The 26,994-nt window shown below is 41.9% G+C and overlaps 1 protein-coding gene across 1 annotated transcript in view; it reads left to right on the top strand.

Moving 5' to 3' along the window:
* The window catches only part of LOC111228205 (partitioning defective 3 homolog), a 368,887-nt gene that overhangs the window by 153,094 nt on the left and 188,799 nt on the right, over positions 1-26,994 (top strand). The window contains exons 4-5 of the mRNA XM_022754021.1: positions 13,370-13,502; positions 22,988-23,028. Coding sequence (XP_022609742.1) covers positions 13,370-13,502; positions 22,988-23,028 — 174 coding nt within the window. The remainder of the gene's footprint in view (positions 1-13,369; positions 13,503-22,987; positions 23,029-26,994) is intronic.

Below are 26,994 nucleotides of genomic sequence, written 5' to 3'. Positions count from 1 at the left end.
ATCAGCCTCCACTTTCCGCTCACGCATCGGCCGTGACAATTAAATCCGTTTCGATTCTATCTTGTTTGGAGATAGAAGAAGCAAACTCTTTGTTCTATAAAGTGATCCTGAAATTACACGCTTGACCACAGTGGAAAATGTATTTTAGTAAGTCGTCGCAGTAATGCTCTTGTCTCCATATCGCTGTTGGAGTGATGCATCAAACGGATTTCAGTTACTATTAATTGACATTTACATGTCAAACATTACACATGTTATGTATAGGACAATCATTTTGTAAGCCTGCTGCACAAGCACAGTATCTCACACGTATAATAAATGCCATAAAAAGCTGGCATATGTGTTGACTTATAGTTCATGGTCGGGCCATGTTATTTTTTAGTTGTATTTCCTACATTCTGTCATTTACATACTGAATACAGGACTATTCTGTGCAACTGGCATATTCATGTTCTTTCATATACCGTAACAGAGAGCAGGGATCACGGTGAGCAGAAGGTTTTGCAGTGGAAATCACTTTACTAGATGTGTGTTAGTGAAAAGAAGAAACTAACCAAGCTGTTATTCCGACTTAATTCAGGTTGTCCTCAGTGTGAATAATCTCTGCCAGCATCAGAAAGACGAGGACAAGTAGTCCATGCTGACCAAGCACAGGTCTTTATGTCCTTGTGTGGTTTCCCTGTAGCTGTGGCAGCCCTGACATGTAGTTACATGTTTGAGGAGTCACGTGTCAGTAGTAGTGTGGTTTCTGAGGCTACACATTTAGCCCCTGCAGGTACAGTATAACCGCTGAAATGCACAGTGTGTAACATCGGCTACCAGCTGTCTCTTAATCAAAACAATAACAAAAGACGGCGTTTGGTGATGTTGTGAAATAACACAGGATCATGGGAGTTGTTCCTTCACCATCATTGCCGTCAGCTTCTGCTGGTTTGGCTTCCTTCAGTGTCAGTCGTTCAGGAGGTTTTTACAGAGAGCTGAATTATCCACAGAGGTGTCGTTCTCTCCGTAACAAACGGACTGGGGGATTAAAACCAGTAAAAACACTGAATAAAGCAGTTTCACATTAAAAATCAGTGTTTCTCCGACGCTGTTCAGCAGACACAGGACGTCTCTGAGCGGCTGTGAGCTGATCTGCCTAACATTTAATCAGCTTTTTTCTCTCATAACTTAAGTCCTTCATCTGGTTAAAATACATAGTTAAAAACGACCAAGGTGTAAAAAGTGTATCTTAAAATTGTGCCTTAAGACACTTCTGGCAGGCAACCACAACGCTGTCACATGTGCATAAGGGATATGACGTGATTGACAGGCGAGCGAATGACATGCACTGTTACCATGATTTAAATCATGTATTTCTCTAGGTTTAAAATTTGCTGGAAACAAACTGTAATGGAAGAACACGACTCAAACATTTATACATATTATAGGTCCAGTCATTTTTATACAGTTTAATGTGGAAAAGCGTATTATAACTTAAATGCAGAAATCTAAAACAAATGAAAGGGTTAACTTGCCCTTGTCAAGCAGTAACACTCCGGTCGTAATCAGGATTAAAAAGTGAGTTAACGTTGCTCTTGCTTGGTGTTAAAGGTCAGAATTTGGCCTTTAGCATTATCATTCACAACATTTCACATGGCATCCATCACAGCTTAAGGGAAGGGACCTTTCATTTAATAAATGTGTGTGGATAGGTTTATTTTAGGTTAAGGTGAATGGTGAATGGTCTGATGAGACAGATCAGGAATCTTCCCGCTAGATGTGTGTGAAACAACTGTAAGCCTATGACAGCTCAAAGACATAAGATGTTGCACTGATGGAGAACCTGTTGTTCAGCTGTGTTCATTTTTCTTGTGTTCATTGTTTACCTTCAGAATTTATTTTATCTTATTTTGATGTAAAAACCTCTTCAGCTTTAGACTACACTAGTTCGCTTGAGGCACCTTCGGAAGTCATATTAATAAAATTGTTTACGGTGGCTGAGATGCTTTTTGAAGCGCAGGGAGGCAGGCTTCATTGCAGCTTTCACAGACTGACACCCCTGACGTTGACTAAAGTAATCACTAGCACTGAAATTACTTTTCGGGAGTGAGAGGAGGTTTGCGTTGGGAAAAGTCTTTATTTATCTCAGCAGTAGCAGCTTTCTGATATTTTTGGGGCAAGTCAAAATTTGTTTGTCCAACCTAAACTGAATCCTCAAACGTAACAAGCCCTGTGGCTTCGGCCTCGCCTCCAGCTTCTGCGACTCCTGGCTCATGACATTTTCAGAGCCGTGGTTTTTAATCATGACCGACTTGGCCACATATCAGGCTGAGTGAGATTTATGGCCCCTTCTCTCCGGGAGCCTGTACCTCTGGACCGGCCATAATAGAGAAACACACAGAATGGTGTTTACATGGAAGGTGCTGCTGTGGACCTGTTCCTGGGGCCGGCCAAGGGTTGTTTGGTTTGCTGATTAGCAGCTCCCTAGAGGCCTGGGTGTGGATGAGAGTCTCCATAAGTGTGTCTGGATAGAGTTGTTTTTTTGTTTTTTTTACCACAATTTTATTAGATGATTTTATTTTCGAGGAATAAAAAGTCAGGTAGAGTTTGATATGCTACTATTTCAGTAGAAAGATGGTAAATGGATACACAGCAGGAAATATAATCTGAACCACTGGATTTAAACCAGGGGCGAAGTTAGCAAACAGGCGCCGATGTCTCCTTGCAGAGGGGGCGAGGACCTGTAGTGGGTCCTTATACAAACTATTATAGGCTATATAGAGATATAAGACAGATCTGAAGGGAAACTTAACGGAGACGGAAGGGTGGAACGGAGAGAAATTCAGACACATAAATCATTCAGTGAAATGCAGAATGTTTACTTTCAACCGTTCACTTCTGTAATTCCAAATTTCAATGAACCAAATGATGTCTCAAAATTGAAAATACTCCTAGGAGAAGGAGAGTAGATCTTGCTGATCGATAGATATCAGCATGCCACAACCTGAGGGTAAAGAGTCACGTAAACACACAAACACAAATAACGAACATGTATGAATATATAACTAATGTATTTAGTATTTTTGGAAACTGTGTTTTGATTCTTTGGTAATATTTTTTTCCCTAAACTTACATGACAATAAAACACCTTTGAATTGAATCGAGAGAGAGAATGGGAGATTGACTTTGGTGATGATGATGTCATACCACCGCTTTATTTTATTTTATTTATTTATTTTTTTTACACTTTTATTGTTACAAAAAACAGTGAGCGGCTCAGAAATCCAGCAAACACTCCGGCACGACACCACCAACCAAATCGACTCAAAGCGGCGGGCGCCCTGTTAAGGGGGCACTAAGGGGGTGGAATCAATGACAATACAAACAGTGTCCCTGCTGCTGCTGTTTGCTGCATAAGGCAAGTGGTGGGGGTTTTAAATTGATTATTAAATAACACTGTATACAAGGTGCTCTGCTGCAAAACATCGAATTGCCAAAAAACCTTTTGAAAAATAAACTGAACATAATGAATATGTGTCAATAATGATATTGTGGCAGGCCTCCACAAATAAATCAATGGTGGGGTTATCACCTATCACCTGACCCCAAATGTTAATGAACTGTTTTACAGCATAAGCATCAACATCATGTTCAAGTTTGCACTTATTCATATGTGCGCACATGCCAACACACAAACACACATGCGTGCACATACACTAGCTGTGTTGCTCTCCGGGGTCTCAGCCTGAGCGCCGCCTCGACCTAGATGAGTCAGGTTTGATTTGGGGAGTGAACTCCATGGCACCCTTCCCCTCCCCTCCCCTCCCCTCGTCTCTGAGATCTTCATTGTCGAGGGAAACAGTCTGTGAACAGCGCACACACACACACACACGCACACACGCACACTGGAGTTATTGTTGTTTTGTTGTTGAAGAGTCTAGGTGTCTGCTGTGGGAGGCCTCATCTCCGAGGGCTTGAGGAAGGTTGACATCCTCTCCTCTTTCTCTCCAGTAAATAGTCTGCACTGTCTTTCTGTCAGGAGGAGAGAATCAGTCTCTGTCTCTCTCTATTTCTTGTTCAAAATGAAAACGGGATGGTTGACTCAGCAACTCTGTGGGAATGCAGCTCTCTCCTTTCTCAGGCTTTGACTTATGGACTGTGATAGGACATCATACCAACACCAAAACCAACATGATTGACGTGAAGTTTTTTAATTGAAGACTGAACCAAACAGAGTAGAACTTTCTGGGCACGTGGTCGGCTCCTTGTTGGGTGGTAAAGTTTGGCGATAAAATTGAGATTACAGGTGATAGATTATGTTTTTTTTTGAACAAAGGAAATCACACACAATTTTGATTTCTCTGTAGACAAGTCATTTTATGCACAAACAGCTGAATGGTGCACTGGTAAATACAAGGTAGACAAACTGGTAACATACGAGAAACACTGTTTTTTTTGTTTCCCCAACACAGATTTTCAGCATTTTATCTTGGCTTGCTAATGCACGTTTATTGATTTATTTTGTCTTAAAGGTTTTGGTCTGTGATGAAAATGAAATGAAAGAGAAGCTAGCAGACGCTCCCTGTTCTATTACCATGTTTAAGTCACAAGCAGCTGCAATATGATTGAGAATTTGCTGCGAAACAAAGAGGACACGAAAAACAAAAATTGATTTCTATGCATGTATGTGTGCACATACCAGAAAGCTGGAGCGCACGCACACACACACACACACAAATCTGCACATACACAGTGGATAGACAGTGGGGCACTTAGCTCTACAGCCAAGTAGGCTTTTTGTTTTCATAAGTGCCCCTTTGCTTTAAAGTGTTTTTCCATCCATTTGATTTCATCTTCCAGCCTTACTAAAGGTCAACAGTTGATGTTTATTCAAAGTCTGTCTCTTCTCTCTTTCTGACGTAACTTCAGATTAGAGTTTGCTAAACACTTCACAGGAGCACTCGGAGAGGTGTTCTCGACCCTATTTTGGCTTCAGTTGACCAGCATCCTATTAAAAGTCTTCTACATATTTCATCTCTTTCTCCGCCCTCCTGGTTCCCACCACTGCAGAACTCTATTGCCCCCCAACCCCTCCTCCAGAAAAAAATGGAACCTTTTGTTCCCCTGTGGATGATTCAGGTCAGGGTGTATTCAGTGGAAATCCCCCTCCACTGCACACAAGGGACATCAATATGTAGTCAGTGGTTGGAGAGAGAGTTAAAATGGCTCAGTGCCATAATTTATTCAGACATTGAACTGGCCCAGGCTTGAAGTATTCAAAGTAGCCCAGAAAAAAAAATAGCTTTTAGACATTTCATGAAGCCATGGTCAGATGGCATTTATATTTAAATCAGCTCGATGTGAAAGCAAAGACTAGGAGTATGCCAGGGCAAGAGGGCCACAAGAGAAAATATCCAATTCACACACCAGACAGTCCTCATCTCTGGTTGGCTGATAGTGCCTGTATGCTTACTGGATGCACACGTTTGTGTTTAAATTCTGGTGAAGACCTGACTTCATTTATTCCATAACCTTTCACCCACATCTTACTGTACAGGAAAATTCCACCCCTGGATGCATCGTAGCATGTTGTTGTGTGTAATTGTTCAGTGCACTGCAGATGTTGTGCTGTAATTGTGTGAAGTGTGGCTACTTTTCCAAAACTGACCCCTCGAGGTTCTGATTAAAGTGTAAATCCACACTGAGGTATGTGGGGAAACAAATTGCTGTTGCACTGCCCTTCATGAGTCAAACTCCCAAACAGATTGTACTTCTGGCCACACCCAAAATATTGTGTTTCATTTGACAGCTGATGACCAACATCTGCTGCAGCATCAGCGTCACAGTTTCAATCCTTCGTGGTTTTATTTTCTTGATTTTCCTTCACATATTGACAACCTCCTGTGTACAGGCATCGGCTTGTTGAGGTGTCAATGAAATCACTGACACCGGAGCAAATGGCGTTCTAGTCAAGAAAAAGTCGTGACAGCACTGAATGTGATTTATAGAAGTTTTTGTGTGTGGAGGAACTGATTTACCGTTTACACTGGATTTGTCCTTGTATGATTGATGAACATCTGTAAAAAAATAAAAATAAAAAATGGATAAAGAAAGAAGATCGTTCTCTAATTCTTAGGGACTGACACTAAACATTGCACTAATTCAAGCTCAGCACATTATAAAAATGTTAAGTAACCTATTACCTCTGGACTTGTATGCTGAGATGTTATTTCCCACAGCAGTTTTTAACTATATGCACTTGAGACTATATCGAAATCTGAACTGGCTTCTTTTGTAATTGATGAGTGGCAGAATTTGTGTGGCCTTTCACAATACAACTACACAAACACAAACACACACTCGAACTCTCTATCCTTGGCGTGTCCTCTCTGTAGCCTTATCGGTATGCTGAGGCATTAGCTCCTTTACCCTGAGTTGGCAGCCAGTCAGGACGAAGGGCCACTCCCTCCTCTCCAGGTATACTAAGGACACTCTTTCTGTTTTGCCATGCCATTTGAGTGATTGGAAGCTTCCACAGCTAATACATTAGAGCTGACCCCCATCTCTGTCACCACTGAGCTGGAAGCTGATTTTTGCTACGTCACTAGGGCCACTTGAGGAAAACATGGGGAAGTAAAGGGAAGTTGATATAACTGTACTACAGGTTGGTGCTGTTTATGAACAACTTGAATGATGACTATATAAATAGTATGTGTAGATTTTTTATAATTCTTTATTTCGAATGTTTTTGTAGTGTGACATTTTGACACCATATAATCACTTTTGCACCACAGAACAGGTCATCCAGCTAATTAGACTTATAGTGATAGTTCAGGTTATTTGACGTGGGGTTGCATGATGTATTTATCCATAGTCAGTGTGTTACCTGCAGTATGTCTGGGTCAGCACGCTCCCAGTTTGGAGAAGCGGACAGGAACACCGGCACAGCGGCGTACTGCTGTGGATGTGGACAGAAGAAAAAAACATTTTAGCCACTTAAAAAAAACTGCATGAGTTTGAGTGTATGCTGTATTTTGAATATTATCACTGCTTTGTATTGCCATCAAACAGCCCAGAAATCATGAGTCAAAGAGCTGATTTGCAGCATAATACACTGGTAAAGGAATGCAGATATTCAAGGGTTGAGTAAATGTAGTGCCAAAGGAAGGGGGGGGGGACGGGGGACGGACAGACTTGTAAAGTGCTTAAATAATGCACATATTATAGCATTGTCTTGTCTGAGGTTTGATAATAACACACAAAGCGAAACAGCCAAGCCAGCTAATGGAAGCATAGGTCTGCCCCAAAAACTAGTAGCTAGCTATATTAGCCAAATTTAACATCACCTGAGCTAGTGCCTAGCCACGACGTCCCTGCTCAGCATTTCACTTGCCGGCTCTTTACTGGATACTTAATATCTGTTATTTTGGAACATTTCACTGCATCCTCCTCCAGTCATTTTTTTCTTTCTAATTCTCGCCTTCTCCGCACCAACTTTCTCCTCTTCTCTTTTTGACCCTGCCCATGCCAAACACACGTTCCATGGATAATACCAACACGTCTCCCATAACTCTGTATGAGCCCGAAGGAGAGTTCATAGCTGTTATTGGGTCGTAAGCTGGACTACTTACAATTCAAGGCACACCGCGGTTGCACCACTTGAGGAGGAGCCCCCCCCCCCCGCGCTGCAAATATAGACTTGGTTGCGGTTTGTGCACTGGTAGAGACAAGGGGCTGTGAGTGCACAGTTTAAGCTTGCCGAATGGCCTGACAAGGTAGCTGATTTTTATATAATACAAGATTCACAATAATAAGTCCAGCCCAGAAATGCTTAAGGTAGTACCTCACGCAACCTCACATCAAATAACCCAAACTTTCCCTCTGAGCAGGTAAAAAACACACACTGTTCTGTTCATCCCTGTAGCTTTCTAACTTCTAATATCAGACACTTTAACATGTATAATGTATATATCAATCGACATAAGCTCACGGGGGAAACATCCTTCGTCATTGTAAAAGCATCTAAATCTAGAAAGGGCACCAGAACAACAAGCAGCATCAAGAGGACCTGAAAGGCCTCTAAGAGAATGTGACAGTCTGAGTGGGTGTCCTTAAACGTCATCTCATTCATAAAGAGGAATAACATCTTGTCAGGGATTAATGATAGTGTTTATTAATGTTTTTGTCTGACAAGCACTTGGCTGGAGACGGGCGCTAAGTGGACTTGACAATATGTGACAGTTATCTCCTCTCAACACGAGCCGTTTCCATTCCTGACTGAAGTAACACACTCTTTGCTAGACTGTCATTAGTATTTGCTTTGGAATTTGTGAGTGAAGTGAAAAGACAGAGAGGCTCTTCTTTTTCTTTTTCCCAAACTAATGACTGAATAATTACTTGGTGGAAAATAGGCCATCATCGGTTCCATTTGAAATCTGTAACACCTAAACATTTGCTGATTGGTCTGAGACGTGTCCTCCCCTTCACAATAGTGAGTCCACTGAACTCATCTACAGCTGGTTGATATTCTTAACAAGTCATTTACTGGCTTTATTTCCACTTTTGGCTGATAGTAGTGCTTTTTGACTTTGAAGTAGGTGCACGCTGTTTGTTGTAACTGAAACGAGGCCCACAACATTCACTCACAATTTATCCCTTCCTATATCAAACTGTTTGCTCGTCATTTGGCCGTAAAACACAGCAATGATCAGGAGCTGTGCCTGTGTACTGTAGACCCAGAATCACGTTGAGTTACCTTACAGCAATCAGAATTTCTAAGGTTCTGCAATCTAATACTAAACTGAATGACTTTGATATTGACTTTCTCCTAAATTTCTTTGCCTGGGGATCAATAGAGTGTTATCTTTCCTTCTCTGTGTATATGGCAATGCTTTTATCCTCAGTGATTCATACAAGCTAATATATTTCTCCTCCAAACAAGGTGAGGGTGAAAGATAAATAAAGGACAGAGCAATACGAGGTAATAGCCCCTGGAGAGTCCGACCTCTCCCTGTGGTGAATTGTAGTGTGTGTACATCTCTGTGACCCTGTGCCCCGGCCGTAATCCCTCACCATGGGGGCTGGATTAGGGCCTCGTCTTATTAGCCACCACCCTCCCACCACCACCTCCAGTGGTCTCGCTCCCTCTTCAGCCTGGATCGATGGCTGGCTCGGTCTGAAGTGGCGGCTCTGGTTATTAAACGTGGGACCGACCAAACCCTTCGGACTGCCGGGATAATCCCATCACAAATTAAGCAGAGGAAAATTGGTCAGGGAGAATGGGGAGGGGAGCGAATCTTCATATTGTGACCTTCTAAACAGTGAATGCACAAACAAGCACACACTTTTAAAAACTCTCTTATTTATCATACTTGTTTATCTGTGAGGATTTGAACCCGTGATGGATCAGCATTTTATTAAAGAGCGGACCTTTTCTGGGAGTTTTTTTCAATGTCTAGGAGCCAGTGGCGTCGTAAAACAGCCAGACATTATTAGTTGATGTGTAAGCATAGATCAGAGGTGTAAACAGGGTCAGAAGATGCTGTTTTCTCCCTCAAACAAAGCAAATCCTTTATAAATCTCACTCACGCGTATCCAAATCTGTGAGGTTTTATAATCTTGAAGGGAACGCATGAGATTATCTGATGAAATTGGAATTGCCCAATCTAGCAATTTATAAATTCAACATTAAATGATATCTTCTAGATTGTATCATACAGTGTGCAACACTTAATGAAATTCTGCATCTCACATAGGTTGTCCCAACTTTTCTTATCTACAGCATTTTAATTTAATTTTTTTTAGTTATTTTGTGTGAGTTTTGGGTGAGCATGGTTTTTCAACTGATTCAAATCAATGATAAGTCCACAACAATGGACATCTTATGCTGTTACATGTGGAAACAATCACGCTGCATAAAGCAAGATCGATGTTGTCATGGTTTCCAAAGACCCAGATAAATGTCCAGTAAGAGCCCAGCCTTGAGGTATTCTGGGAAACACACCAAGGCTTTTAATCCACGTTAAGTGTCTTCTCAAACTCCCTATCCACACACACAGAGATACAACAAAAACAAGACTGTATTAAGCCTTAATATGGTATAATAGAATATAAAAGTCCTTAATAATAAAAAGGATCACTTTATTGGAAAAATACAGAGAAATGGAGATTTGATGTCGTGATGTTTTTTTTTTCTCCAGTTTTCTTTTTTTGCCTCTCAAATCTTCCCATCACTCACTCCCTGTCTTCCTGTGTTTGTGTGTGTGTGTCATCTCTAAGCCTGTCATGTAGGATAATACCGGACATTAATTACCCCCGCTGTCTGAGGTGAACGTGATTACAGCCCTGAACTGGTCGTGAACCAGCCGTCACCGAGAGGGGGCAAAGTCTATTAAACGCCATTATTGAATCTTCAACCTAATTTAAGAGTAAACGCACAGCGACTGGCCGTCTGGCTGCTAGCTGCGGTTTCTTTACTCGATTTCCCCGACCTCCTTTGAGGAAGCCTACAGACGATTTGCCAAAATAAATGAAACGCATTTGTAACAGAGGATTACAGAATATATTAAAAGCTGCTGGTGTGTTCTGTCAGCGTGGTCTGTGTCAGCAGAGTGACTCGGTCAAACTTTTAACCGGAGGTGGCATGGGGAATTTGAGTTTGAAAGTGTGCCTGTACAAGCTACCTGTTACTGCATGAGAACGTGACTTGCAGCCATGATTGCCTCATGCCTCATGAGAAATACAGTTTTATTAACTCAAGTTAGGAAAAGTAGTTTGAAAGTTCTGTCGCCAACTCCATTTGCTGAGAGAATTCTTAGAAGTTTCCAGATGTCATCATACACAATGAATTCCCCCCCTGCTCTCTGTGGAAGAGAGGGGGCTGTGCTGTGGGACAGATTGTGACAACAGATCTGTTTCACCAAAACAGGACAAATGTTTCTGCACTGGCATCTGCCCATACTGCAAGCGTCGGAGGTGCGACTGAAACGTTTTTTCGAACCCCAGCAGTAAAGTTGGCAACAATAAGAACGGATTTTACGACATACATCTTAAAATTAATGACCGGCAGTATTCAGTAATTCCGCTGTATTTTCAAATGCGGTTTAATCACCATTAAACTATTGCGAAATCTAATGAAAGTAATGAAACAAGTCAGCATCACTAACATCAGTGTAAGGCTCTGTGATACAAACAGCTGTAATGTTAAATGGCCAGTGGATTGCTGTTCAACTCTATCTACCAGACAAGTCACTATCATATGTAATTGGAAAACCCCAGAACATTTTTTTAACAACCAGTGCCAATATTTTTTTTTAAATTCTTGCTTTCTACAGTTATGGTCAGATCAAAGTTAGAGAAGGAAATAAGCTGTGGCAAGAAAATGATTAATAAAATGGCAAATGTTAATAGACCTTTTTCACAGCTTACATTTTGTGATAGCAGGAAAAGCACAGGTATAATCTACAACATTAAAAATGACGGTATTCCATTTAGGTGAGCTTGGGTCACGGTGTTTTGCATAGTGGCTCACTTGCATAGGTTACTAAAAAATTAATTGGAACTGAGCCATTGTTGTTGAAATTAGTTTTATCTGGGCCTTCTGTTACAAGTCTCTGCCTGCACATCCTCACTTTTCAACTCACTACATAAAGGGCACTGTACCTTCCTGCACTGTCACTGAACACTGGCTGTGGACGTAAATATATGGACATAATTCTGCTGCTGCACCTGAGGCCGCATTAGAATACAAAACACTCACATACAGTCACCTTCACTTGTATGCAAACCCTAAACTATGCCGTCTCCTACAAGTTAGTCATAGTTCAAAACTAAGCCGTGAAAGTCACAGTGAGTGTAATAGTAGAAAAAGCTTCAGTTCCCACGTCAATCAACAACCTTACAAGCAAAGTTTGGTGCCACAGAGTCCTGGCCACAAAGTTATCACGTAGGAGAGGATTAAACAGTGGGAAAAGGAGTGAAATATGTCAAAGAGAAATAGTAAGGAAGGAGAGAGGCAGAAGGAATATTTTCTGGTGGGAACATATAAGAGCAAGAACAGGTGAAGGACACGGGAGAAGGGATGGGATTTACTGCGGCCAAGAAAGATGCTTTGTGAAAAGATCTGCGTCTGCGGCCTGAAATATACAGACACTGACAAACACATGTTGATCTCACCTTTATTTTTGGATTCAGTCGCATAATTATACTGTCTCGTTTCTAACTACTCTGCAGGTGGCCTCAAGAAACACTTAGAGTTGCATTCAGAACTCCCCAGTCTTGTCACGGCATTAAATACGCACGAGTTGCGGCACAGTGTAAGCCATGATTAAAATGTGTCGCCTCCACCACTAAGACGTGTCTCTGGTGTATCAGATGGAAGCTTAGCACTGGCATATGCTCGCTGCAATGATCCGCCGATGGATGACAGGTGGTTATCCAACTATTTGCATAATTATGGGTGTAACGCGCAGACTGCTAGAATGTCATAAACAAATCCATATGGCCTTCTGGGAAAATCCAGATGATTCACACCACAGCTCATGGATATACTCGACGCCTTTCGCTGTGTAACAGGCATCGGCAGGATTTCTCGCTGAATGTTTTAACTGAGTGTGAAGTGAGGAGCAACTTCGCTCCCTCTACTTGTTTTGGCAGCTTTGATCGAATGTGGGAACTTTAGTTTCAGTTGCAGATCGGTTAGTGTGGCAGCTGTAACATGGGCCAGTCTTTCCTGGGCAGTTTTCTCGTAGATGTCTGATGGCTGGGGTAATTTTGGTTCTGAGACCTGGTTTCATTCTCTGGAGACTTTCCAGAATCAGCCTCAGTTGTTTAGTGCGGTATGTAAAAATCCCCCTTATCTTGAGAGTCAGTCATGATATATGCGCAATTTGCTGCAGTTACGACTGTTATTTTTAGAGCGGCTATAGGCTGAGCAACGGCTTAGATGATCATTCACATGCATGCTTTTTTCTCATATTTACACAATTATAGCTGTCTGGGTAATTTTCCAGCTAAAAGCGAATCGACAGGGTATTTCTTTCACTATAGCAGGACTCAGGCCAAGCCTAACCTTCCATAGTTGAGTTGTACAGTGTTTCCTTGTGGGCTCAGTAGACCTTTTATAAAAACAAAAAGTACTTATAATAACCACTTCCCATGTCTCAGCTGGGCTGTAGGGGTCTTGTGGCTACCACACAGAGCAAGGGCCCCAGAAATGTGTTGGAACACTGAGTTGGAAAGTGATCTGCTCAGTAAGTGGATAAAGCAGCAAGTGGTTTGTTGTTGCTCTAACTCTTTTTTACTCCCTGTGTTCCCTATTTTCTCTCATTCCATTGCTCTCCTTTTTTTTTTTTTCCACCCTCTTTCTTCTCCACTCTCCCCTCCACAGACATGCCTCTCCACGTCCGTCCCAGCAGTGATCCCTCCCTGGTCGACCTTCCTGCGGGTGAAGTCTCAGTTGCTCCAGAGGAACCGTCCAGAAAGAACCCAACTCGCTGGTCCACAACTGCTGGCTTCCAAAAGTACAACCACAAGCCAAACACAAGCACTGGTACTGGCAGTCTGGAACGAAAGGTAACATATAAATCTGGTCAATGTGTTTACCTTGACTTTTGACTGCTATTAAGAGTAATACTTATAAACTACTGTGTACTGCGATGCACCATTTATGTCGTAAAGGTTTATGTCGACCTAATAAGGTGTTAAAACTGTGCAGAGCATAAAAACAGATCGACGTAGCATTCATTCTTTATAACACCGCTGTCAAGTAGTATATACTGATTCTCTTGCATCGGGCCCAGAAGTTATTTTCCACAGTGCTGCAGATGAACTTGAGCTGCATCAATTATAATGTCAGAGATATGTGCTCTGAAATCTGCTAACCTCCAGCAGTCTCTGTTTTCAACTTCCTTACCGAGCTTTCTTCCCTCATTCTCATTCCTACTCTCCTCTGCACCCCAAATCAAAGAAATAACCATTAGATATGAAACCTGCGTTGCCCTGCTTGCAGATATCCAGCAGTGCCATAGATACTCTTTATCTGAAACTAGTTCCTTCTGATAACACCCTTTCTTGTCTTCTAAAAAGACGAGCACAGATTGTTAAACCCTTCCCCTTTGTTCGAAATTCACCTTTTTTCTGAGGCTTTCTAAGCCTCTGATTATAAATCCTAAAAAAAAAAAGAAAAAGCGTAGCTCAGGTACACCCTCCCCTGCAGCTTCCAAAAGAGAAGCAAAGCCAATTAATTTCTCAAAATGGCTGCCCCCACATGGTGCTTATAAACCTCCTACATCTTGCAGAGAAAGAGATATGCTCCCAATGAAACAGGGAGGTTAGAAAAAGAGAGATGATTGAGTGCTTGGAACGTGACACGGCAACCCTGCACATAATTATTTTGTCTAGAAGCGTTGTCTGATAACCTGATTTTAAGATCCTTTAGTTTACAGAGCCCCAACGGTGTAGCAGCATCACTCTGCAGTGGGGGGTGGAGAAGAAAGTTTTGGGGTGACGTGGTTTTTAGACCTTTCATTTTGTCAGAGAAGCTTCCTTTTTGGCCCGAGCGAAACTGAGCAAATATGTAAGAATGTTTGTGAGCTCAAAGAGAATAAAACGTGTAAAAGCAGAGGACCAGAAGTGTCGAGGGATTCTCATTCAGACTTTTTCCTGCAGTTTGGCCCCTCTGCTCTGCCCCGTGGCTTCCACTTTGTGTACACTCTGCAGGATATTAATATGTTGTCGCTTTGCACTGTGAAATAAGCAGGGTTTGGGTTGCAGACTTTACATAACAGGATTTAACAAATAATTGCGCTCAGTGATTAAAAACTCTAACTGTGACATTACACTGCAGATTACATGTAAAAATGGATATCTTTTTTTTTAGACTGGAATACGCAAAAAAAGTTAAACTTTAAATGTTTGGTGGACATATGATTGACAAGGACATCAGAGGTTCATTTCAAATTATGGCCAAAGTACATTTTTTTCTATAGTATCTCATTTAGTTCTTGACTTTCATCTGCAGCAGGTGATCAGTTATCTGAATGAAATCAATTTTGTCATTTTCCTGTCACTGCTGACCGGTATGAAAAATAACGAGCTAACACCGGGAGGCTGTCATCTTTATTGTCCAGTTTCTGGCAAGGCTATTAGATTTTTTTTTTTTTCAATAAAAGGGGAGTCTTAGTCCACATAATCCTCAGTATCTCTTTTTCATACATCCAACTGTCATATACTCACCAGCAGTCCAAGATGAAGTCTATTTTTATTCAATCAGCACCAGATGTTGAGTGTATTAGTCGACATTGACTTTGATATATTTATGTCCTGGCGCTAACATTGTTCTTAGAGGGACCATACATCAATGATGAACACTGCCAAAAGAGTGTATGGATGCAAGCCATACACACAGCATACACATAGACTCTCTCCACTGTCTGGGATCATTTCACACTAAAGGCTGCCACGATCTGTTCAATTCCCCATGAGTCCAGTTGGGGCTGACTCCAGCTCGGTTCTGCTAAATCTCCGCATTATAAGCCAATGGGACTCCTCAGTCATCGGCCAGCACTGTAAACTCATCACGTCTCCCAATGACTTTACAATACCTCCAACCCTGGGTTCTCCACGCTTAGCACAGTCAAATAAATGAATTAGGCAGTGGATATGAGGCTGTTGATTTACTGTTACCTCTCTGGTATCTGGGTCCCTCCACGTTTTACGATCTGATGTGTCGTAAAAAGTTTGTGGAGAGAGGTCCTTTGTCGCGGCGCACTGCATTAGTGGGGGCCGAGGCCGTGATGGCTATCAGGGGCCGTCTCTGCAGAGCCCGTGTGTCCGGCTGAGTTTTACAGTCCTGTCTGCCGTGCTTCCTCGGGCCCCGTCATGCTACATTCAGCTGCACTAAAACACACATGGCTTATTACATTATGGATAAGGCACACTCTCTCTCTCTCTCTCTCTCTCTCTCTCTCTCTGTCTCTCTCTCTCTCTTTTTGGCATTGTTCGTAGTTTTTATTTTGTAACTTGCTGAGCAACTTGTTTTGATTCGCCTTTGTTCGTGTTTCCGGCAGCCTCTCATCTTGTCTCTCATGCTGCACCGAGCCACTCAGGAGTTTTTTTTTTTTTTCCCTCAAGTTTTGTGTCTCTGGTCTTTTGTTGTGTGATGCCTCATTAAAGAAATCCAAACTTCTGCTCTGTCTCTCTCGCTCTTCAGCTGCCATTTCGTTACTCATCAGACCTTAAATAATTCTCACTCTGTTTGTCTGTCTTGGTGAATCATTGTCTCCACTGTGATTTTTTGATTTTTTTTTAATATTAATTTGCTTTCATTTTTATTCAGCGAGCCTCAGCCAGCGTGTCTTTCAATCACTGAGATTTCAAAGCCGAGGCTAGCATGTCTGGAATGTAATCTGGTGCTCTTGTGTATGTTTTTGTGCTTGTGGCCATTGTAATAAGTCTGCTGAAGTCTGCTGGTGTCTGACATTACCTTGGCAGGAGCATTTTGGAAGGTGATTTTTGTGTAATGGAAGAGCTCAGCTGTGGCTGTCTTATTATGAGAGGCCTCTTATTAGCAGCTCAGGTTTAGATGTGGGGAGGGGTTAGGGGCGAGGGTGAAATGGAGTGAGACTTGAATGAACAACTCAGTGTTGGTGTGTGGCACTGCTCCAAGACAAACTAACCACTTTCCACCGCAAAACGTCTGTCATCCAGCTGCTATAGATAGCACTAATCTGCAAAACTGCCTGTTTAAAGGCCAAAAAATATGGAGGATGGATCTATCTATCAACTCTTTGTTGATAAAGGATTTCAGATGGCTGATTATGTGCCTAGTCGTGTCTTTGTGGCAGCAGTGGTATGATCAATGTAAGTAAATCTTCTACTGACAGTAGCTTTGGTGTCATAGTCATGCGGTGATGTTAATCTCTCCACCTCCTCCTGTTACTCTGCAGGGCAGAGGAGCCCACGCCTACAGGAGTCTTCCACGAGATGCGAGTGGCTGGACCACTCAGTTCCAGAGAGAGATGACTCGCTCCTCCCTCAGCGCCAACCATCCAATGGTGGACCAGTGGCTCGACAGACAGGAGCAGGTATAGTTGTGGAATAATACGGCTAATATTTGTGGTTTAAAGAATGAATTTTAGCCTACTATTTCAACCATTGCAAATAAACCCAAGCAGTAAGTTAAACTGGAAAGGTAGTGATGCTCCGCTCCAATAAGCCAGATTGGCATCCACCCCTACACTGACCTTATTAAGTGGACAAGGTGTCAGCCGTGACGAGTCGAATCCACATTAAATACAGCGTTAATGTCCATGTCTTTCAGTTAGATTAGTTCAGTCATGGTGGGCCACCCACTCTGCCGCAGTGGGCCCACGCCTCATGCTACCTTACATAAAAGCGATTAGAGTGAGTTTCACACGGGGATGTATAGAGAATTGAAGTTTTAGAGAGCGCAGCTACTGGATCGGTACTCAGTCTTGGAAGATACCATAAATTGGGGGTTTACATTTGGTCTTGGGAGACAAAAATTTGGATCTATGCATCCATGTTGAAAGGTATAATAACTGTAACCAAACTATGCTGCACTCTTTCAGGCAGTTATTATTGTATGGATATAGGAATAATTTTCATTTCCACTTGGCAGCCATGTTTCCATAATAATACGTCCCACTGATTGACAGCAACATATAACATAAGGTAGCATGAGTAGCAGCATGGCTGACGTGTATTTTTACTCTGCAGATTATCCACGTCTACACTTCACACTGTGCTGCTTCGTGTCATAATGTATCATATGTTACCATAATGTAATAACACTGGTAAGCACAGTAGTGACAGACAACAGGGTGGTGAAGTACAGCGACGCTGACTGCTCACTGCCCGGGCCGACGTGAAACCGAAACGGCGGCTGACATCAGACTTCATACTTCTGTTCTGCTTTTTATAAAGTAACAGTGTACACTCTTAGTCATCGCAGGCTTGTCTCCTCACTTCACACCTCCTCACTCTGTCGGCACTTTGTGATTGTCTCACTCTGTGACTGGTCCCTCTACTCCTCAGCCTGTCAGAGGAGAGGAGGAAAAAAAATTCCCTTTAAAAGTTATTAAAAGTGACAGAGGCTCTCTGCTGGGAGAACAGAACAGAAATGACCTTGAGGGGGGTGTCAGACACGCTGAGCTCCACGTGAAGAGGATTTCTCTCAGTTTGCCTCTCCGTCTTTGCCCATCACCGCCTCAGCTACTCGCCCTGACCCGTGTAGGAGGTGTTTAATCGATCTCTCCTTTATGTTTGAGTAAGAGAAGAGCAACCAGAGGGCATGAAATGTGTAGAGGTGATGCAAGAGTAAATGTGGAAGTAGTAAAACCATTAGAATATGAAAGAGCCGACTGAGAGTCAAAGCTACCAAACCTGTGGCTGTTATTATTTATTTCACAGACACCTTTCCTGCATTGTGTTCCATTTGTCTTGCCAGGATTACACATGTCTAGGCTACAGTGATGTGGGTTTCTAGTAGTTCTGTCTGCCTCTCTCTTTCTAGTCTCATTGAAAATCCACCTGGCCAAGGTTCATTGTTACCATTGGTGCAGGAAATATTGAGGAAATATTTTAGTTCTTAAGTCTTGTTTTGCAGTTTTTTGTCTCTGGCTAGACAGTCAGTCAGGACAAAAGAAGTTATTTTAGTGCTGTATGAATCAGTGTGTATTTTGCATTCGGGCGGCTATTATAGTGTTGCTTCGTTACTGTGACTCTTATTTAAATTCATCTTGTTATTACTCACCTTCCTCACTCATTTAGAGCATGTCTTGACTGAAGTCATGCAAGAACATGAAAATGCGCTCTAGTAGGTTTGTAAAACTTTTTATTTATTTTCAAACTGATCATTATGTACATTTTAGTTAAGCTTGTGGGGGTTTTGAAAATATTTTATTTATATGATGATATATAAAATCATACTTGAAAATATCCAAAAGAATGTGAAAACTTCAGGTTACGATATAATGTGTTAACCAATGAGCTTTAGAGGTTCTGGTAAGTGGATTTTGTTACCTTTGAACAGACAACTGTTTCCAGTCTTTGTACTAAGCTAAACAGCTCTTAGCAGTAGCTTTCCTAAAATGTCAAACTGTTCCTTAAACATTGAAGATAATATCCTGCAGTACTGAGAGTTGTTATATTGGTATTGTATGAAAAATCCTCTTTCTCCTTGTGTGAATATTTTCATTTCTCCACGCCGGCGTCAGCCAGAACTGCAGGCATTCTGTGTCCGTCCCGTTCTCCTGAATGTGATATCTCAGTAGTGCCTGGAGGTAATTCTTCAAATTTAGCATAAACATTGACTTGGACTCAATGATGAGGAATTCGGTTTTCAAAGGTCATAGGTCAAGGTCACAGGGACCTCATAAAACATGGTTTTGGCCTTGTGAACGCAATATTTTTGGAACTCCTCAGGGGAATCTCTTCAAATTTAGCACAAATGTCCAATTGGACTGAAGAATGAACTGATTAGATTTTGGTGGTCAAAGGTTAAAAGTCAAGGTTACTGTGACCTCACAAAACACGGTTTTGGTCTCTTGAATGTGACATCTCAAGACTGCTTTGAGTCAATTTAACTACATCTGGTCAAGTTCAAAGGTCAAAGAGAGGCTCTGGGCCTCTCTTCTGATGGGCTGTTTTCTGTGTGATCGAATAAAAATAAAGCAGATTTCAGGTAAACACCCAAGAGAAATCAAATTCTGCAAGGTTGGATGGTGGGTCCAGGTGGGCGGGGCTTGGAGCATGGCTGACAGCAGCGACTGCTTTGTTGTGACATCACAAAGTTCCAGAAGTCCTGACGGCTGGTTTTAAGGCTCAGTTTCTGAATACAGGCTGTGTGCATTTCTCTGTGGACTGAGAGCTTTGATACTTTCACAGTATTAATATAGAACCTAGACCTGCTTTATGATCAAACTACACATGGGCATCTATCTTTATACAATTAAAGGTAGATGTGTTCATGAATAACAGCAGGGACTCCACGGTGTAAGAATTCACAGGTGCCTGTAGAGCCGGAGTTTTTGTAATCTGATAGTTATATGACTAAGATGATTCACAAACCACAAATCTGCTCATTAGAGGTGACACAGTGTTGGTTTCAAATAGGCACTTAATTAGCCAGTTGTTTCTCTCTCCTTCACTCACTGTATCTCAGCCTTGATCGCTGCCGTTCCCTCCCACACACGACGGTTTGATATTTTGTTTTCTTTGTGTATTTGACGGACAGGCAGTACAGCAGCATCGAGTGGGTTAATTAAAACAAATTGTGATCAGTGCTAAAGCGCTGGTGGAGATAATGAGTTGACACACACGCACACACACATATATGCCAAGGTTTTGGGGAAAATCACACCAATTAGAACTTGTTTGTTTATCATGGATTAGTTATCTGCTGTACTTCATTGTTCTGCTTTATGAGTAAAGATAAAAGCAAAAGATGATGAAAACTACAAAAGGGCACCACACTCATTTCTCTCTAGAACAAATGACGCACTCGTTACTTTGTGTATATATATATATATACGTGTGTGGGTGTGTGCCATGCTGCAGCAGCATCATTTCTTAACTTTATACATACTTCTTAAGTTCTGAAGCACTCCCTCATCAAATCTTTTTTCCTTTAACGGCTGATATGTGCGGTGCAGCTCTGTTCTGCCCGGTGCACTCTTAAAGTGCTTTACTTCAGCATTTATATTTAAGCAGGCCTTCCCACCCCCTGCTATGAATTAGGAATGTGAAGTCAGGAACATTGACTTCTACGCTTCAAAGAGTTTCTGGGGAAGTCGGATGCACGACACCAGCGACCGTACAATCTGTGATTCTGTCGTCAGCGCAAGAACCCAGAGGTGATAAACTCAGAGAGGGATCTGAAGCCGGATGAATCCAGGAGAGGTTCTCTCAGGATGTTATTTCAGATTGCATGGTCTAGTTTCTTTCTAGAATGCCGCATACACGTATACATACATGTTCAGCATACACACTGATCACAAAGCCATCTCTCCCCTAGTTCAGTCAGGTACTGGAAGTGTCTTATATTTAGCAAACCAGTCAATAAATTCACTTCAGTGTCAAATGGGTCCCCCTAAATCCCTTTTCACTTCTCCACACATGCACACACACACACACACACACACACACACACACACACACACACACACACACACCCTGCCAACTGTGGCATGGAGGAAAGTGTGCTCTATCAGCCCATAAACACCAAGGCCTTATGAGTTATTCTTTATATAAACAGCTGACATTAACCGGCCTGTTATTCTGCTGATGAATGCTAATGGGCCTTCCCGCTCAGCATCACACACACAAACACACACGCTTACACGCATTTGGATCTGGCTGAGTGCTTCCCCACAGTATTATTGTGCGGCCTTGATGAGGGGACCGGAGGCCATTATCCTGAGCTGTACCAGAGGCGGGACTGACACCAGCTGTCAGTCATAGAGGGATTTAACCCAGTCAGAGCGGCTCGCTTGGAGGGAGACTGAGACGGTTGAAGTGTGTCCAGAAAGCTCAGAGATTGAGGGTTTCAGAGGTAGTGGAAGGCAGGTACTTTATTATAGATACTCATCATCATGTTTTATTTATAGAATATTTTTTTAATCAAATAGTTATCCTAATATGATCTGAATTCATTTAGTGATTTATTATTTCCTGGCATCTAGTATAGCACTTTGAAAATGCTGTTTCAAACAGTCAGACCCATAACAGACTGAAAGAGAGATTTAGAAAAAAAACTAAACTAAACTGTTACATAACGGAGTCCAAAGCATGTTTGAGTAGAAACATCTCTGATCAGACATCTTTGATCAAGCTTCCAGAGTGCCTCCCTCCCACTTTGTTGTCTAAATGAGACACCTTGTCTGGCGAGTTTTAAAGGAAACCCAAAGTGGCGAGGTGCCCGGTGAAATCATCGAGCCAGCGTGTTGAAAAGAAGACGAGTCTGTTCAGCTTCAAGCCGGAAGAAGAGAAGCGAGGAGCCGTCTGAACACACGGCTTCACTTTTATATCTTCACATCAAAGATTTCTCACCAAACAAACACACATTACCAGTCGTAAACTGATTTGTCAATAAAATGTTCGTTTTCTCACATTCTTTTTGGCACCTCTCACTTCAGTCAGAAGGCAGCAGTTTTTTCTAATGACATTACTGGTCTTCACACAGTGCAGCATTACTTTTACACAATATTAATTATGAATATTAATTAAATGTATGTTTTTTATCAGAATGTAAAATTTGAAACACTTTGAGAGATATGTGACCAGCTTTTAAATATAATCCTCAAAGTTACCCACATTTGTTTGTTTGTTTGTTTGTTTGTTTGTTTGTGTAGTGTAGTGTAGTGTAGTGTAGTGTAGTGAAGTGTAGTGTAGTGTAGAAGTCAGTTGCTCTCTGAAGTGGATCCTCTGTGCTACGTTGGCTACAACAGTGCAGTCCAAAAGTCCCCTCTGTATTTCCAGGGGACTACTGTCTGTATAGACTTTTGGTTTAACTTGATGATAAACTGTAAGAGGCATAGCAATCAAAGATGGTTGACAAATACAGGAATTTCCCTGTTAAATACCAACCAGTTTCTTTGCTTGTTTCTTTCATTATAACAATACTAACTTATATGAAAGTACATATAAGGTTCAAATTTTTGAAAGCAAGCCAAACTATAGCTTTACTTTCACTTTTTTTGCTTAAAAATAGAAGAAATAGGATGGCAAGTGTCTCAGAATCAGATAACTCGTGAAGTGGAGGAGCTCACAAAAAAAAAAAAACAATAGGAAGGAAGGACGCTTTGGAAAACCCTTGGGCAAGTCAATTCTGCACAAAAGTTAGCATTTAATTCTCTGTGCCGTTGTTGGTGAGTGAACTTACTGAGTTAGTATACTCTCCTGACTAGCCTGTTGTGGTAAAGCCCACACAGTGTGCAGACCCTCAGGCGAGCTGCAGGCAATGTTAGAGCAGTTGAGCATGGAGAGCAAACACAGCAATAACCCCCAAACCCTGCCTGCCTAACAGTCTGTCTTCCTGTCTCTCTTTCTGTCTTTACCTGTCTCTCTGAATGACTTAGAAACAGGTGAGCTCTGCTCTCCAGCCTCACCCATCCTCCGCATTTGTCCCTCTATGTGGTGGATGCATACATGTCCATGGACTATGTTTGCATAAACCCTTGGTGGATGTTTGATGCAGAACAGGTCGGGGGGGGTTTGCTGCATGCAGGAGAATGCACAGAAAAAGAGCAAACCGCATTCCAGAGCAGTGCAGTCAGGCTCGCTGTGGTGTCCTGTGTCTGCAGAGAGGACTCTGCACTTATCCAGACCCTCTTAATTCTCCCTGAAACACACACAGGAAGGTCAGCCAGCTCCAAAGCAGTCACAGAGGTAGATGAGAGGGCTTGTGTTCTGCTGTAGTCCAGAGAAAAACACTCGAGTTGTATGCATACATTCATGATGTACTCAGCATGTCTTTTCTAATTGTGACCCTGTGGGCCTGACCAGAAGGAGCTGCTGTGTGATCAACAAACAAGCTCAGTACCAACAAAAAAAACACATTTTCTCTCTTATTCTTTTTTTTTTTCCTACTAAGCATCATGTCTATTTGTATGCCTCCCCTCATTTCTGTTTCTCTGTCCTGCAAGATCTGGACTCATTTCATTAATGAATTCATTCATCTACCACTTGGTATTTTTCTTTTTCTCAAAAAGGAGTAAAACATCTGTCGGTTGAATTACTTTCTAATGCAAATCAAATTCAAGCGTCACTTTTGTCATCCCAGCTTTTGAGATTTCTAGTAGGACATGTTGTGACTTTCTTTCTGTGTCTCATAGTGGATACTTCAGTCAGTACACTCACATGTAATACACTGTGTGCACATTACACTCACTGGCTCAGTGTGCGATGCTGTGCGGTCCCCAGAAACGGCGATTGCAACATGTAACCGCTATTATCGCCCGCTTTGCCCCCCGCTTTCCTCAACAGCAAGTCAAGTCAACATGGTCACCGTTTTCACGAGTTCTAAACTACATCTGAGGTCTGTCCCCTTCTGCTGTGTAGCCAAGATGGCGACCGTTTAGGGTGAGAAGTGTCCATCATTTTACAGTCAACCGTTTGAGAAAAACTAACTATAAAGATACAAATTTTTATTACACAGTGAAGCCCTTTTTTTGCTTCTGTGAATGCCGTGGAAATGGCAGCTCACCAGAGATGCTCCGCTCCAGCTGAGGATCTGAGTGAGAACAATGTAGCCCCGAGCCTCTCAGCGGCCTCTCACTTAATTAACCATCACCATTGAACTGCTGCCAGGACGTCACGACCCCTGACGGACCAGGTTTGTTTTCTACCATTTCACACAAGACCTGCACTGCTTTATAAGCCTCATTTAGTACCGCTCACCTCCTCTGTTCACCTCTAAGTGGGCTTGGGCATTGAGCGTGAGCTTTGGACTGACTTGTAGTGCTTGTTGACCCAACTTTATTGTTGGCTAGTGAGCTGAAAGTAAGAAAGCCCAACCTTTATTACATTCTTATTTATACTAATGATGTTTATTATGAGGTTTCTTATTAGGTAGAACATTTCTAAAATCTTTTTAGATCTCTAAAGGTACTGTATGTCTCTGTGGCCCTGTAAGTTCGTCAGTTCACACCTGGCTTTAAAAAGAGTCTCGATTGACCGCTTGTGATCTGATCTCACCTCGCCGCCTTATATGCAAATAAACACGTATGCGTCCTCAATGCGTCTTGGGTGCGTTCACACCTGAACTTAGAGCTGACCACTTGTGACCTCTGTTTTGAAGATTTTGATGCTTTTTACATTGTTTCCTTGTACAACCCGTTAAAAGCAAACCGTGCACATGCAGAAGTGTCATGTAGCATCCACCTATTTATTGTTGGTTTACATAGGACTATGTCATTTAAACTCCTCACAATGGGGAGCAAGTGAAAAGACAACTGTCCCACAGTAACGTCACAAAGTGTCAATATTATCATTATTCTCATTGAGGATGCAAAAGAATTTTGCGATCGAGCACCGATTCTGATTCACAGCAAAGTGTAAATTGGATAACTTTGCTTAAAAAGTTTCACCTAATGTGATTCAGCCACAAGCTGTGTGTAGAACTCTGCACACAGCCTGCAGCGACAAAATGCAATGTGGATTTAGTGTTGTTCTGTCATTAAGTAACTGTGTGTGTGTGTGTGTGTGTGTGTGTGTGTGTGTGCGTGTTTGTGTGTGCGGGTTTTAGCAGGTAACATACACACAGTTGGTAGCATCATTTAGTTGATTCATTCCACAGCAGGGAAATAGATTGTAAATGAGCAATTATGAAAATAAGGCAATTTAACATCTCATTATTAACTTAACATCTTTGTTAGAAATAAACGGCAGTGATAATCACTCTGAGCCATGATGTTTTATGTGTGTGTGTGTGTGTGTGTGTGTGAGAGCATGTTTGAGTGTAAGTATGCATATGTGCCACTATTTATATTGAGACCACAATAGTTAACCATCCACCACCTTTTCTGTCCAGAAGCTTTTCTCACTTGGCTCTCTGTGTCTATTAGCATTCAAGGTGGCTCCCCTCTCACCTTCTCACACACACACACACACACACACACACGCACACACACATACACACACGTGCGCGCAGGGAGAGACAGACACAGTGAATGATAGAAATAAGTGCTTAACAATTCAGGACAACTTTCACAACTTAATCCCAAGCGCATAACACAGCAGACAAATGTAGTTCCCAAGGACAGCATGTGAAAAGGCCTCCAGCAGGGACTGGAAGAGAGGCAAAGCTGAAAATGTTGCTCTACTCAGAAAAGGGAATCAGCCTCTTTGGAAAGAGAAGAAGAAGAAAAACCATTTTCTGTTGTTCGGCGACTCAGTCTCATGCCATGTTGGCCGTTTCTTTCCTCTCAAAACGAGATCTGTCTTGTTTGTTCTTGCTCTCCTTTATTTTCTCTCCTTTCTCGCTTTATTTAAAATTGTGCAAATCACGTCTGTCCTCTTATCTTGTTTGAACAGCAGAGGAGGCGGAAGACATTTTTGGAAGTTGCCAACACTCCTCTCTATCAGCTGTACTATAGCCTGAAAATGTTTAACCTGTCGTGCTCTGCAGGCTGCGTGTGTGTGTGTGTGTGTGTGTGTGTGTGAGACTAGATTGTTCAGATTAGAGTTTGGCTGATTCAGGCTTTAGAAGGCTGATAGCACTGTTTTTGAAATTCCCAAGAGGCTTTTGTGCCATCTTTCAAATTTGACTATTTATATGCAAAAACTCCTGAGAATTAAAAACTTGTGGCTTTTTTCCTTTTCAGATTTTATTGTTGTCAGAGTTGAAAAAGCATCTGGGAAACAAAACTTAACAATAAATGTTGCATAGGAATTCATGAATAATAGCTTGGCTTTGATATAATACTACAATTAATACTTACACATCAGATATTCAGGAGTTATTAAATACTAATCTGATCTTTAATTTGCAAAGTGATATATCTAGTCTCAAACATGAAGGTATGTCATTGTCCTTCCTCTTGGTGTAAGCTATGGCTCTGCATCTCTCCCCATCTTTACGTTTCTTTCCAAAGTTTGCACTCATCTTGTTCCCTCCCTGCTCTTCAGACTCTCTTTTCTCCATGGTTACTAACTGCTCAGATGTCGTTCGCTCTCATATATTCATCCCATTGCTGCAAACTGCCCTTCAGCAAGGCTGTCTGTGTTTTGACAAGTTTCGTACAATTCTTGCTTCAAAACCCTTAAAGATGAATGGATGTACTAAAACAGGGTTTTGCAGGGACAGGTAAAAAAAAAAATCTCTTCACCTCAGTGACTGTCACTCATCCGTCTCTTTATCCTCCTCTTTCCTATTCCTCTTCTTTTTTTGTCCACATGTGCGTCACCTCTGCACCATCAGGGTGGCTATCCTTCTCCGCGCTGCTGGTTGTGAATGTGTTAATTCTTGATTAGAGTTCACGCATTTGCCTT

Source organism: Seriola dumerili, unplaced genomic scaffold, assembly GCF_002260705.1.
Source record: "Seriola dumerili isolate Sdu_G_001 unplaced genomic scaffold, Sdu_1.0 BDQW01000216.1, whole genome shotgun sequence".
Classification (NCBI taxonomy): Eukaryota; Metazoa; Chordata; class Actinopteri; order Carangiformes; family Carangidae; genus Seriola; species Seriola dumerili.
Note: the sequence above shows the minus strand (reverse complement) of the source record. Positions and strands in the feature narration are given on the sequence as shown.